This window comes from Perca fluviatilis, chromosome 18 (genome assembly GCF_010015445.1).
Source record: "Perca fluviatilis chromosome 18, GENO_Pfluv_1.0, whole genome shotgun sequence".
NCBI classification, from domain to species: domain Eukaryota; kingdom Metazoa; phylum Chordata; class Actinopteri; order Perciformes; family Percidae; genus Perca; species Perca fluviatilis.
In genome coordinates, this window is record NC_053129.1 from 20,115,629 (window position 1) to 20,129,672 (window position 14,044).

Consider the following 14,044-nt stretch of genomic DNA (forward strand, 5'->3'; position numbering starts at 1 on the left):
GTTCATTGTGCTCAGGATCTCATGTGCTTAAAGATAGGAGCCTGAACACAGTTAGTGATTAAGCAGTGAAAATATCATCTTGTATACTTAAGCACAAGCTCATGAATACTGCAGATAAATGACAATGTTTAACTGGAAACCATTATATTTACATAAATTACAACTGCAAGCTGCCATCAACTCAAGCAACTCATCACCAAAAGTCCATTCACTTAGGGAGAAAAGCAATCAACAGAAAATTGTGCATTATCATGGTTGTCTTGCAGTTAGTTCTAGAATGACAAACTGAGCTGCTGAACTTTTTAAAGACGCTGTCAGCAGCCAAGAAGACTGATCAAGTTCCATACTGTCACACTTCTAATCTTTCCAGTATAGCTTTCTAGGAAAATATGATAGTCATAGCTATGTAAGCCTTTCCAAGACTCAAGACATACACATGTAAAGTGATACAGTACGTGGAATAAGATTCCAACAAGTGATTTTGAAATAATATGAGTGTGCTATGTCTGCTGGCGACATGGCGGTTGACTTTAAACTTAACTTCAGATGAGTGCTGCAGGATGTTTATTGGCATTATAGATAGCTACTTACAATTAATGTTACCATTAGTTCATGACCTCCAACCATGATATTAGCAAAGAAAAGGATGCATTTATTTATTATGTTGAGAACAAAGGAGTTAAAAAAGCTTGCTTCTGTTGTGTATATGTGTGGTGTGTTTCAGCTCAATGAGAAAAACAAAGATGAGCCCAACCTTGCAGACATTTGCCTCAAAAGCAATAAATCTGGATAAATTGCCTGGGGTCTCCCACCCGGTGTCAGAGGGCAGGACAGCCACACACAGCCACACAGCCACACACACAGTGCCAGACCAAACCAAATTAACACCTCTGTCTTTAACAGAGTGGAAGTGATTGCAACACATTTGGTCAGCAGATCAATCAGACCCCATGGCCTGTAAAATCAAGTCTGCTTTGGCAGCCAAACAAAAGAGTGTTGTTACAATCTCCAAAGTCCCCAGCATTTAAGGTACAAACATGTAAGGTACAGTAAATCAGACTCTCCCTGGAGTGGGATAATGCAGTTCACAAAGAAAACTGGGCATTTAGAATATCTTATGATCAAGTAGGGGGGCTGAAACACTGTGGGAAATCAGCCTTAACCTACAACATTAATATGCAAATTAGTGAAATGTTATAATGTTTCCCTGACAGCCGCAGCATCTAGTGATTTCAGAGGCCGTGATTACGAATGCGCTGTATACATGTCCAAAGAAAAGCCCCTAAACCCCCAAATAATACCGGAATAACCCACGTCTTAATCCAAAAGTGCTAGATTTGGGAAAAGGCCTTATTCGTAATATCCAACCGGAATATGCTGTTTACATGACACGTATCAAATTCGGAATATTGTCATATTGGGAAAAATGTGTGTGCATATGAACGTACTGAATGTAGCTGTACACCAAATGCCCGAAAGCCACAGAGAACATGGCAGCAAACAAAACACAGTACAAAGGGTTAACATTTAAATCCGTAACATACCATTATCTCACACGATTCCTGTTTGCATTGAGATCCGAGCGAGTCAACAGTATGAATTCGTCCTTAGCAGCGTCCAACTAATGCACCTGAATGAATCCTAGACCACATGCGGAGTGCTGGTGCATTTGAAACTCGGGCCTATAACTAGGACGCGCTGCTGTGCTGAGAGTTGTTTTGATGCGTGATTAGCATGCACCGACCAGTTGGATACACAATCGCTCATTCGGCAAATCAGTGTCAACTTTGAGGACGAGGGTGAAAACTCTCAGTTAGCTGTGAGTCTATGATGTCAGTCTATGAGCCTGTCACCCCTCCCCCCAAAACAACTTACCAGCATCCCCATAACGTCCGTCCACAGTTGGGAAAAACTGTCGGACGCAGCAGCGCTGTCTGCCCGGGGCTCATCGGCAGGCTCATCGAAAGGCGCACCGGTCCCCTGATCACCTTCCATAATTTTAGAATATGTTGTTCAGTCAGACCACTTTAGTGCAAAAGCTTGAATCCAAGCCCACAGGCAGGGGCCTGACCACCAGCTGTAACGAGATGTGGGTGCCAAGGCTGGCTGCTCCTAGAGAAAGTTGCCCTTGACGCACCGGTCAAATGTTCCAACATTGCTTGGCACGATCCGAAGTTTAATGCGTAAACTGCGTCCTGGCATATTCACGAAACTCCCACAACAACTCTTGCGTCGAATGTCAAGTAATATAAAAAAACAACCTCAAAAGCAAAGAAAGGCGGCCTCGTGATGTGTTGAACCCACAACAGGTCACTCGTCTGAAAACTTCCTTGCAGGGTGTTCCTTGCTCCACAGTCCGCACTGCACGGATCCGTGCCCGGCCATAAACTAAAACCCACACCGCGAGATATGTCGTCCAAGTGGGCTAGAAGTTTCCGAAAAGTTAATTGAATCCCTCGACGAGTGACAGAAAACTGTCTAAAATAGTAGAGCGAACACACATAAGCTTATTTCCATTAAAGATTTCGAGTGAGAGAACGCCCGGAGCACAGAGCAAATCCTCCAAACACTACGCCTCCCCCCTCTCTTCACCCTCCGTCTCTCTCTCCCTCACACACTCCTCCCAACAAAACATCACAGCAGAAAAAAAAAAACACTTGTCCCGTGTCAGAAGCAAAATGGCCAGGAATTAACCCAAATTACTGAGGAATAATTAATATTCCAATAATAACTCCTGAGGAGTTAATTGTTTGAGTAATATAATTTGACCAGTTTAACCCTGAACACCATACTTATGTGAATTTCCAAATGTCTGCTGTACTCAGTGCTGACCAAATCTTACTCAATCATGATTTTGATGTCCCTATTGCCTTCTATGAGCGTTTTAAACGATGAGTTTATAGTTTTCCTGAGATCATTATATGCTGTTAAAGCTATTACAGGAGTACAGCTCATTTAAGGTTGTTTTTTAACAGCCCAGAAAAGTTTTTATCTCATGCTGACAGAGCTTTCCACCAATACGTCCCTCCAGCCAGAGTTGAATAGGGACTGTGAACAAAGCACATTCTCCACACAATTGTGTGAAAAACAAAAAAAGCGCATGGGAAAAATGTTTTTAAGGGGGTGATACATACTGTGTCCTATGCCTGGCATTAATCTGGATAAAATACTGAACAATAACAACAACAAAAAACATGAAACGTTGACTGTAACTACTTAATTTGTTTTTAAGAATGCCACATACACATATCACAAACAGCAGTTGGTATACAATGTAACAGCAATGTCCTCTGTGCTGCAGATCTTATTCAAATACATAAGATAAAAATTAACATGTACAAGCATGATATTGCACAGCTATCCTATCTGATCAGCCATTTGTTACGCTCCGCCAGCAGGCCACTCTATTGTAATGAAGAAGTCCTGAGCCTGTCTCGGATTCTCCCTGTAGTTGGTCAGAAGCACATTTTCTCAGAGCTGCAACAGCTGCCAGGTCTTGTGATAGATGCCAGAAGGATGAGAGAGAGGGAGAGAGAGACGGAGAGTAAGATTAAACATTTTAAATTCAGCTCTCTCTTCCCCGTGGTTCCAAGCCAATCAAAAATGCTGCTTCACCTGCTGTTTACCAGATCGGCCTACAGCACCATATGCAATAAGAACATGCATTTAAAGTAACATAACCCAAAAAGGAAATAGAACAGACCAGGAAAAACTTTTACCACACATTCCTTTCTGTAACCATGTAAAAGGTGATCAGTTACACAATAATCCCCAAAGCTAGTTTCACCTGCAGTGCAAGGAGAAATGTAATAGGCGGCCTATTGTGGATTATGCAGGGTTCAAAAGGCTCCCACACATTTCCCTGACGTCTTTGCATTTTTGCAGCACAGTCTATACGTGATCAATGTGTGGGCACTTTTATTTAAATTAGTATTATAAAGCTATTTATGCTTAAAACAAGACTCACAGCTACTCTGTAATTAGGCACAGCAGTGTTTTGAGCTAACTGCTCACAACAGCATGCTAACAATCTCGCAATGATACTGTTGATGGTTAGCAGGTATAATGTTTAACTTCTTAGTTTAGTGTTTTAGCATGCATTCGCTAATTAGCACTAAACACCTAATACGGCTGAGGCTGATGGGAATGTCCATAGTTATGCAGGTCATTGTATTGTATCAAGTATTGGACAAACTTTGGCCTGATGATGGCACTAGAGGAAAAGTCAGGGAATTACCAAAGTCTGGAATATTCATCTTATGGTGATAATGAATGTCTTAATAAAATGTCATTGTAATCCTTCAAGTAGTTGTCGAGATACTTCAATCTGGACTTAAGTGGTGTACCCATGCAACCAAAATCTAAACTTATAATCCATGTTACTCCACTTTGTTGGCACTGATTGTTCCTTTATGTAATATCATGGTTCAAAGTGTGTGTAGGTGAAGAATGACTTTTACAGGCTTTGGATGAGCAACAGCTGTTTAGCAGTATCCTGCTTGCAATCTAAACACACAGAACACACACTAAAACAAGAGCAGCTTTGTTGGCCGGCGAGTCGACAACCTGGGGGTCTGCACTGCCGACCTCGCATCTGTAACCTCAGGTTGACAGCAGAGCAAGTTGTAGGACTGCTAGTGTGTGTGTGTGTGTGTGCGTGTGTTTGTGTGTGTGTGTGTGTGTGGTTGTCCATACAGCCATTACATCATTGCGCTGTCCATCAGTTTCCTAAGAATAATGACTATGTTGTGTTTTTTGGGACACCACCCTGTTCCTCCCCCTCCTTCCAGCTAAAATAGGGGTGTTGGAAGTCACTCTGCTCACACACACCCGCACACCACAAACACTCATCCTGCCAAAAACCCCCATAGCCAAATACAAGACGGTGTGATCCCACCTGGAGCAACTCAAACAGAGGGGTCAAACTGTACCATTGAGGAGAGCAGGAAGCCTGTTGACTCAGCGCACACTCATCGAACACTGCTGGTGTGTGAGTGATTGGAGATGCCAGCTTTCCCCTTCTCTCTTCACACTAACCACTAATCAAGGTGTCATGTTGCCAGACGAGAGGAAACAAAAGTTACTTGCTAATTCTTTCACCATAAGCCCATTGTCAATTTATTACATGTCAAGAAAGTTGTCTCCTTTCATCACCTCTTTGGAAAATATGTGAACATTTGGTCAGAAATACGGGCAACATTTGGAGTATATGAACACAAAAAGGATTTCCCTGCAACCAATTCAGTGTCAATAAATTTGTCCTGAAAGTAGGTATTGAGCGCTAAATGTATTTCACGGTTCTCATAATATATAGGGGGTTCTGTCGTGAAAAGGATGATGTCATGAATATAAATTGCTAGCGTGGGTTACTTTGAACATAGTGTTGAAAGGCTCAGGACTTGTACTACATCCTGATGGATGTTAAGTATGAAAGTTATTTTGACACTTTTATCGCCTTTCGTCTATCTTCTTTCATCTCTTCTCCTATCTAATATTAATAGTTTCATTGTCTTTTCATGCGTTCTTCTTCTCCTGCACTGATTCTGCTGGGTTCCTGTGGGTTGGGTGGAAAATTACACTGTCATCAGGTTTGGGAAGGAGCAGGAAAACCTCTAGAGTGAGCCAGGAAGCTTTTATATCAGACAGATGTTTTATGTGCCGAAGCCGTGATGTGATATGTGTTACTATTTGCTCAATATAAATCATTAAAAAACAAGCCTGTTTATATATTTAAAAAAAAAAATCAGGGATCAGATCAGGGATTGGGATTGATGACATCAATGACAGTAGTCTCACATTGCCAGACCTCACTCCACAGCACTGCGGAGGAGAGTGTGGCTAGTCCACACAGCATTCCGGGATGGGAGAAAAACGTGCTCTGGTTATTGGCATTTCTTTAAACCAATCACAATCGTCTTGGGCGGTGTTAAGCACCAAGCGGATCCACGGTATCGCTGCAAAATAGCCTCGAGAAGGAACTTGTTAAAGGTGGAACATGTACGTTCAAAGGTTGTTTTAGTCATGCAACAGAAAACTCAGATTGGACAGATAGTCTAGCTAGCTGTCTGGATTTACCCTGCAGAGATCTGAGGAGCAGTTAACCATAGTCCTCATAAATCGAGTTTAAAATTCCAACACAAAGACAGTGCAAGTGCTGTCAGTTAAACGTGTTATTAACAGCGTTAACGCAAACCCATTTTAACGGCGTAAATTTTTTAACGCAAGATTAACTTTCTTTTTGGCCTAGCAAACTTCGTAGTTTTTTTCACATGCTGTTGCAACAACAAGTAATGTTAGAAAACTACGACACCACACCGGATCTAGCTAGAACGGAAACAAAACAAGCAGTAGTAGGCTAACGTTACGTTTTGAGTGGATGGCGAGCGTGAGATGCCAAAATGGATGCCAATAAGATTCTGACTGGTTACTTTGAAAACGTTGTCAAATGGTTCCATTGACAAGACCAAAGTGATCTGTGTTTTTTGTCGTTGTGAACTGACCTATCATCGCAGCGCGTCCAGTCTGAAATACCACTTGAAGCACACAGCTGATGCGAATTCTTCGCCCCCTCGTCAAAGCCAGGCGACAAAAGCACAAAGCCACTTTTCCATGTTGATAAGAGCATTAAAATGAGAAAAAATAATGAAACAAAAAGAAATCAAGGGACATTTGGAGTAGATAAAAATGTGCAATTTATTGCGAGTTAACTATGACATTGATGCGATTAATCGCGATTAAATATTTAATCGTTTGACAGCACTAATATGTATACTACATTGCCAGTGACTAAATTTACAGGACTCTGTAGGAACAGGAAGAAATCTTTTAGAACAGGTTAGGACAAGACAAAAACTCAGGAAAGAGCACATTTCTTGCAGTACATCACTGAAGACCTGAAGGCATTGCAGGGACCTTACATCTACAAAGAATCAACTAATCTCCCACTAAGCCCTTTCATTAACCACTCAAACACTCCCACAGGATAAATAATGTTAAAGACTAAGATAAACTTCCGTTGAGACACACATGGATTACAGGTTATCACGATAAGGTTTCATTTTACACTGTTGATGACTCAGCAAGATCATCACAAAAGCGGGCAGATACACGCTCATATGGGTGATGATGCAAAGTAGAGCAGAGCATAGCGAGGAGAAGAAGACACAAGATAAATGTCAGGGAGGAGTTAGTTATGGCGTTTCCATTACTCGCCTCGACTCACCTTTTTGTTTTTCCATTATGAAACAAAGTACCTGGTACTAGCGCTAACAGGTACTTTTTTTATTATCACCTCCGTCGAGGTTCCAAGCGAGCTGAGGCAATACCAAAAGGTGACGTGAAAACCTGCAGACTACTGATTGGTCGGAGAGAATCGTCACTAATTACTGCATCATCATTGCTAGCGACAGACGGTGGTGTCCTGAACAAACACGCCATTTTTAAATAGTTTAGCCAGCGGCGTTTTTTTTGCTGCCTCCAGCTTCTTTTGAAACAAAATGTGTCTTCTGGCTGTGGCAACAGCCACAATGCCCGAGAATCAAAAACAACACACCTTCGACGTTCTGTGTGCATGTCTCGTTAGGTCACGGCAGTTTCCTACGGCGTCGCTATGATGACCAGCTACACTCGCCTCACGCATGAGGTGGTACTAAATCTGCAATGGAAAATGGAGGACGGGGCAACGCGGCCGAACCAAACAGAGCAGAGCTGGTACTAATGGTGGGTAAGCGCCAAGAGTGGGAGAAGATTGCAGTGGAATCTTTCAGGCCGGTCACATAATAGTAGTTAGTATTAGATAAAAATTATATTATAATGTAAAGTTTGTAAGGAAATGAATAGTAAAACATATTTAGTTCCAACCATGAGTTGTTAGGACTCAATGAAGAGAAGGAAGGAGACAGTGGAGAGAAACTCAGAGACTGGTATGGGGAGAAAAGGAGCTAGAGATAGAAAAAGAATGCAGACGGCATTAAAGCAAAGAAGTAGCTGGACCTCCCCTGATAGTGAGAGTGACCCTCCCTGGAGGTCAGTGACCCCAGGCCTTAAAAATAGCCCCTTTGGGAGTCAGGCACCATGCTACCAGGGGTGATTAACAACTTGGTGGACAGACATCAAGGGCACCACCAACGCACTAAAGGAATGCTTTACATGACCACTCAACACTACATGGGGCCTTGTAAAATGTACAGGATTTCCACCCAAAGTAGAAAGTATTGGAAATGACTTTATATGCTGATTAATGCCTAAAGGATAGTATGCAGCCTATTCTGTTCCAGTAAATTTTAGACTACATTTTTATAATGGTTTCATGATATTACTATGTAAAATATAGGTTACTATAAACTCCTCACATTGAAGGAACTAGGGTGCAGTCGCCTCTCTTTTTGCTCTGATTACCATATCTTCATCAATCTCTCACCTTTTTCTTACCCCATGTTTCTATACGCCTTCCTCTTTTTTTTCAAATCAAAATATGCACGTTTATACCCAAAGATGTATTGGATCGAATGTCCTGAACTCTTATCTCATGGTTCTCAGAGGGCCTTCTCTTAGTGATTAATTGGGATCAAGATTTTCACATCATTAATTCCGCTCAGTCGATGGGTCAAAGGCTTGACAGTCCCCAGGCATTTTCTTTGAACCAATCTGGATGTGTGCATTTGTTATTCTTATTTATGTTTGTGTGCATATACGTGTGTTTATGTGTATCCCAATGCACAAGAAAATGTGTGTGGTGTGTGTGATGAGTAGGCGGTCGGTCCAGCCCCACAGTGCTTCACACGCCACTGATTCTTGTGTGGGAGTTATCAGACAAACCCAATTAGCAGGACAACTAATTACTGTTGCCTGGGTCCCCTCCCCCAGCTAAGCAACTCATTAAATTAAATCAACACAGTGGTCTTTCCACCGAAAACAATGCTTTTGGGAAGTAATAATGAAATGCCTGGCGCTTGCTGTTTGTGTGCTCTAGGTATTACTTTTCATAGGGTGGTCAACCAGAACACTGGAGTCTTTTGAAAGCTAGGGGAAACTTCAAATATCAACACAGGAATTACTTGAGGCAGAAAGAGAGAGAGAGAGAGAGAGAGAGAGAGAGAGAGAGAGAGAGAGAGAGAGAGAGAGAGAGAGATGAGAAAGGAAGAGAGAGAGACAGTTGGAGAGTGTGAGATAAACTCAAAGTGATATGCATGGGCAACAGGGAGAACACTGGGAACAACAACAAATAGATACAGAAAAGAGATAAAGGTCTGATGTTTGTAGCACAATGCAAGCGGTCTGTCAAGACTTCTCAAACAACTCGCACAATGTACGGTATGTCAGTGAAAAAAATCAATCTGGATGTGGGGCCAATGTCAAGGAAAGCATGCCAAGTCTGTATACCTGCACCTACGGAACGCAACGCAATATCCTGTGTGGGTGTCAATGTGATGCAGGAATTCAGGGCCAAGAAGAAAATAACAATATTTATCAGTGTCACTGAGATGCAGTGAGGATAAAGGAAGGTTCTCGAGGTTTGTAACGACCCGCTGACACCTCTTAACTCAGACAAAACATTTTCACTGGAATTGTTCACATCCTTCATGTCGCATTTTAGTGAGTTTGACATTTATTTCTAAGAGTTCTGTATGTGTTGGCTGGTTTCTACTCGATTGCACACTCTCTAGCTCAATGACATGTGCATGTAGAGTTTCTATATGCATACATTCTATTGTGCCTCCCACAGACACAAGCATTTCCAGGTAGGATTTACAAGTAGTAATCCATGCTTTTATTAATGCAGTGGTATTGCAGGTCCCTTTCATGTGCTTTGTATAAAAAAACGCTGATATACTGTATAAACAAAGCATATTTTTGCTAAGCCCTGGATCCTCAGATTCTCCATGCAGTGTACGCCTCCATGATCATGTGATAGGTGATTATGTTACACTATTGTGTGTGTGTGAGTGTGTGAACTGAAATTTCAGAGTGTTTTAATCGGGCGCGACTGAAAGGACAGATGTTGCTTTGGATGTAAGCAAGCCTCCAAAAGTATGAGGAGCACTGTGTAAGAGGCCAGGGTCCTTTAACTGACTGCACAGTGTTTTTTGAGATTGGTGCATATTTGCAGACAGGGATGTGCATTTGGAAGAGAAATGGCTGAGGGAAGAGGAATAAACTGCATCTTTGTTAAAATGATGTTCACGTGTGCTGGAAATGAACAAGAACAGTGTATAAAGGGCATGTTTGTTTGTTTGTGCGAGTCCACAGGTGCAAGTGGAGATGTGTTGGTCTCACTGTGGATGGAGGTCATGAGGCTCGGCTGGCAGCTGTGTTGGTGACAGGGTGGCAGTGCCAGGCTGACAGCTGATGTCCAGTGTGTCATACATTCAACTGGTCATCTCACTCTGTGTACTGGAGCTCTGCACAAGATGTACTGTGACAGATCAGTTTCATAATAAGGACAGAGCATGTGTGTGGTCAGAATAAATCCTACCCAAGAAGAACTGCTATAACTTTACTGAAATGTTGCTCATAAATATGTGGAAGTACTTAAAAAAAATATAATGCCCAAACTAACTGTTCATTGGGATAGATTTCAAAGAACCCACATCTTAATGATTAATTTCACTGAATGTCATTTTCAATTTATGACTTAAAAACTCAGAGTTCAACCTAGATTTTTATGATGGAAAAACTCTGTTCTGAGAGTGATTTGAACAGTAATTAAAAACACTACTACCATAAAAACAAATAGAACTGAATAACATGATTGACTTTAAGAACTACTCCAGATAGCTGTAGATGTGTAATGTATAAAAAAGTACACTAGTCAGCTACTTTATTGCAACACAGCTATACATAATTAGTTATCCCTGGCTGATATGAACATGGTCAGAGTTTGTTCATTCAAATCCTAATTGATCTCTTGGCAACTACTCTTCCTGAGGTCCACAGAATCTATTCATTTGCACTCCAGTCAAAGTAAGGAGATGAGTATTCCATGAGTATTAAAAAAGGGGTCAACTTGGAGCACTGGAAAAAAAATAAAATTATGCAACCCGTGGTAATAAAGAAGGCAATTCCTGAGTACTGTACGTAATGTGACCATAATATTTGCTAAGAAATCGTGGAATGCAACTCAAATCCCCAAAACAACCCAGAGATATAGTATCTGTCTAGCCTGATGAGACGAGCAGTTTTAGATTGTTGGTCATTGGTCTCTTGCTTATCAGGAGCTTTCCCATGGGTATGTTTTGCCATCTTTTCTTCCACTTTCCAAACCCCTTTCAAAATGTTGCTTCCTCTCTCTGTGTTTTTCTCCAAGTCCCTCTATCTGGGAATGGGGCCGTCAAATGGGACATAGTGGTGCCCTCTGCTGTTGTCAAATATACCTACAAACCACAGAGCACGGTGCCCTATGCCTATCCACAACACTGGACTGTCTATTAAATCCTACTTCACCTCCTGTTATGTCAAGGCAGACGCTCTGCCATATGTTAGCCTCTGAGCTATACAGTAAAAATAAGCTCGGCCTCGATGTTATTAATGACCATGTGTGCTGTGAACACATGATTATCCCCCGCGGTTTCATCCCAATCCCAAAGACACACGCACACGCACCCATGCACGCATGCACGCATGCATGAACACTCATAATGCAGCTTTGCATTTACTGTACAGTTCCAGTACTAACAAGACAGTAGCCAGTGGGGCTTGATAACGAGGTTATGGGTCTATCTCTGCTTTGTTTCTTTGCATAAACACTCTCACCTGTTTTCTAAGCTAATGTCTAACATGGAGTGAGACACCACAGAAAGAAGCTGGGATTAGAAATGTTGGTCAAACATGAATGTATTTTGGCTGTTACTGTGCGTTTTGCAATGGTTGGTTCTTTGGAACATGGACAATTGTAATCAAAAGCTGGGAGTGTATTTGTTCAGTGGTCACCTTGACCAGTGGAAACTAGAAAACAGACTACATTCAGTTCCTACGGAAGCAGAGAGAAAGACAGAGAGTCTCTTGTGGAGTGTGGTGTGAGAGGAATTCCAGTTCTGGAGATGCCACATTATCCCTGGCACACAGACATAAGCAGACACAGATATACAGCTCACACACAGCCATGCACTCACTCACACAGAATTACAAACTGTATGCATACTGCAAATCAATCTAAAAATACCTCAAGCCCACTATTTATGCTCATTATAAAATGAAATTTACAGTGCACTACATATTATGAGCATTTACAGCTTCACCTTCCCTGTAGATTTATATCACAATGCTCGCAGCAAAGGCTGCAGACATGGCTGACATTTGGTTATGAATTAGATGTTATAATAACGTGCTCCTTGCCAGCCCCAGGCAGCTCTGTGGTACGGTCTTCTGTAATTACTGTCAGTATGCACACGGCCATCATATATCTCATACACAACTCGCAACATATGATCTGTCACACATACTTGGCCATTTGCACATTAGGAGGCAAATAAACAGCCATGTTAAAATACATGCTGACATGCAAAAAAAATCGTCTTCTGACTCACAGCAGTGGATCAATATCAAAACCTCAGTGCAGAAGGATTTTCAACACTAACATATTATTTAACCAAATCCCAATGCTCTGTGCTGTTAGGACTGTTGTTGGGGATATTGGTGAGTATAGGGCCAGTACCAGGGTTAAATAATTTCCCCATACTATATATATTTCAAGAGTCAAAAGGAGAAAAATGACCTGACTTTCTGCCTGATTCACAAACACAACCTCTCCAAATGAAGACAAATGTCCACCAAGAAATTGTTCTTATCACAATCATAAATTTTTAGCCAAACGGAATTATTCCGTCCGTAAACACACTATTAACATCTAGAATACAATCTCTGTCTCAGTTTATTTCATGGTTCGAGCAACAAATTAATTGGCGCAGGGCCACTGGGCTGCTTGGAAATCCATTTTCAGATATCCTGCTGACAAAGACACAGACAAAGAATCTAAACAAGTGAGGAAAAAAGGCCTTCTTTTTAACAATGGGTTATCATTGTTGATTTACATGTTGTCCTGTAACCACATATACAAATGTTCCTGAGTTCATAGCTCAAGGGTCAACAGATGTTTAAGAATAAGAAGTTTGAATAGGTTTTAAAAAGTGGTGTTGATGCGTGTCTGTTCTTCGGGTACCTCAGACTAAATTGTTGTACTTGCGCTGTATAACTGGCTCGGCACTCCGGATTTAACTGCGGTCTGACAGCATGTACAGTATTTGGACTGAGCACATTATATAAGACCGCCCCCCCCCCCCTGACATCATTAGCTAGTTTGGTCCTGAGTCGAACCTTGACCACCGCACAGTTAGCTCTGTTCATATGTCCTTTCCAATTATTTATTACTTTTACTTGTGCTTCCTCTGTACCCATTTGTATTTCTGACATCACAGTGGTTTTCAATTTTAGTGATCAGTGTTTCATCTAAAGAGATCAGTTTGGCATTTGGGTTTGAGCTAAATTCAATTTTAAATTTCATTTTTGATGATAAAGTGAAAATATCTTCCATAACCAGCTTGCATATATTTGGTTTATATTTAAAAAAAATAAAATAAAAAAAAAGATAACCACAATGAAGTTTAGACAACACAGATAACTGACAGGCAGGACAACCAATCAGACACTATGACAGTGTCTCATACTACCAAACTCACTTTCTGGCTGACAGTGCATATGTGTGTGAGTATGAAGCAGTCTCAAGCTGTCTCTGTCTGTCTGTCTGACTGTCTACACGAAACTCAACCACACAAAACACAAACATAGTGCAAGATCAGCTCAACCACTGTAGCCCTCCACTTTCACAGGAATTTTCCCCCCATTTTAGCCCAGAGGATCCTGCTTACACTGGCAAAATATGAACCCAGTGGCAGTGATGAGCCACAAAAACACAAAACTTGTATATTTTCCTAATTACTTAAACAGGTTCACATGGCCACGAATGAAGTCCTGGTCAAACTTGTGGATCTGGAGGATTATGCTCTCAAACAAATACAATTAAAGCTCATATGAAGAGAAGGGACAAGAG

The 14,044-nt window shown here is 41.4% G+C and overlaps 1 protein-coding gene across 8 annotated transcripts in view; it reads right to left on the reverse strand.

Annotated features, from left to right (window-relative positions):
• Positions 1 to 14,044, reverse strand: part of sash1a (SAM and SH3 domain containing 1a) — a 172,489-nt gene that overhangs the window by 47,404 nt on the left and 111,041 nt on the right. For 2 of the 8 annotated variants that reach the window (XM_039781041.1, XM_039781040.1), the window contains exon 1: positions 1,876 to 2,581. The exons of 5 other annotated variants lie outside the window; for them this stretch is intronic. In XM_039781041.1, coding sequence (XP_039636975.1) covers positions 1,876 to 1,995 — 120 coding nt within the window. In that variant the 5' untranslated portion in view covers positions 1,996 to 2,581. Of the gene's footprint in view, positions 1 to 1,544; positions 1,794 to 1,875; positions 2,582 to 14,044 lie in introns of those variants that run through there. One more of the 8 variants, XM_039781042.1, reaches the window with a different exon arrangement.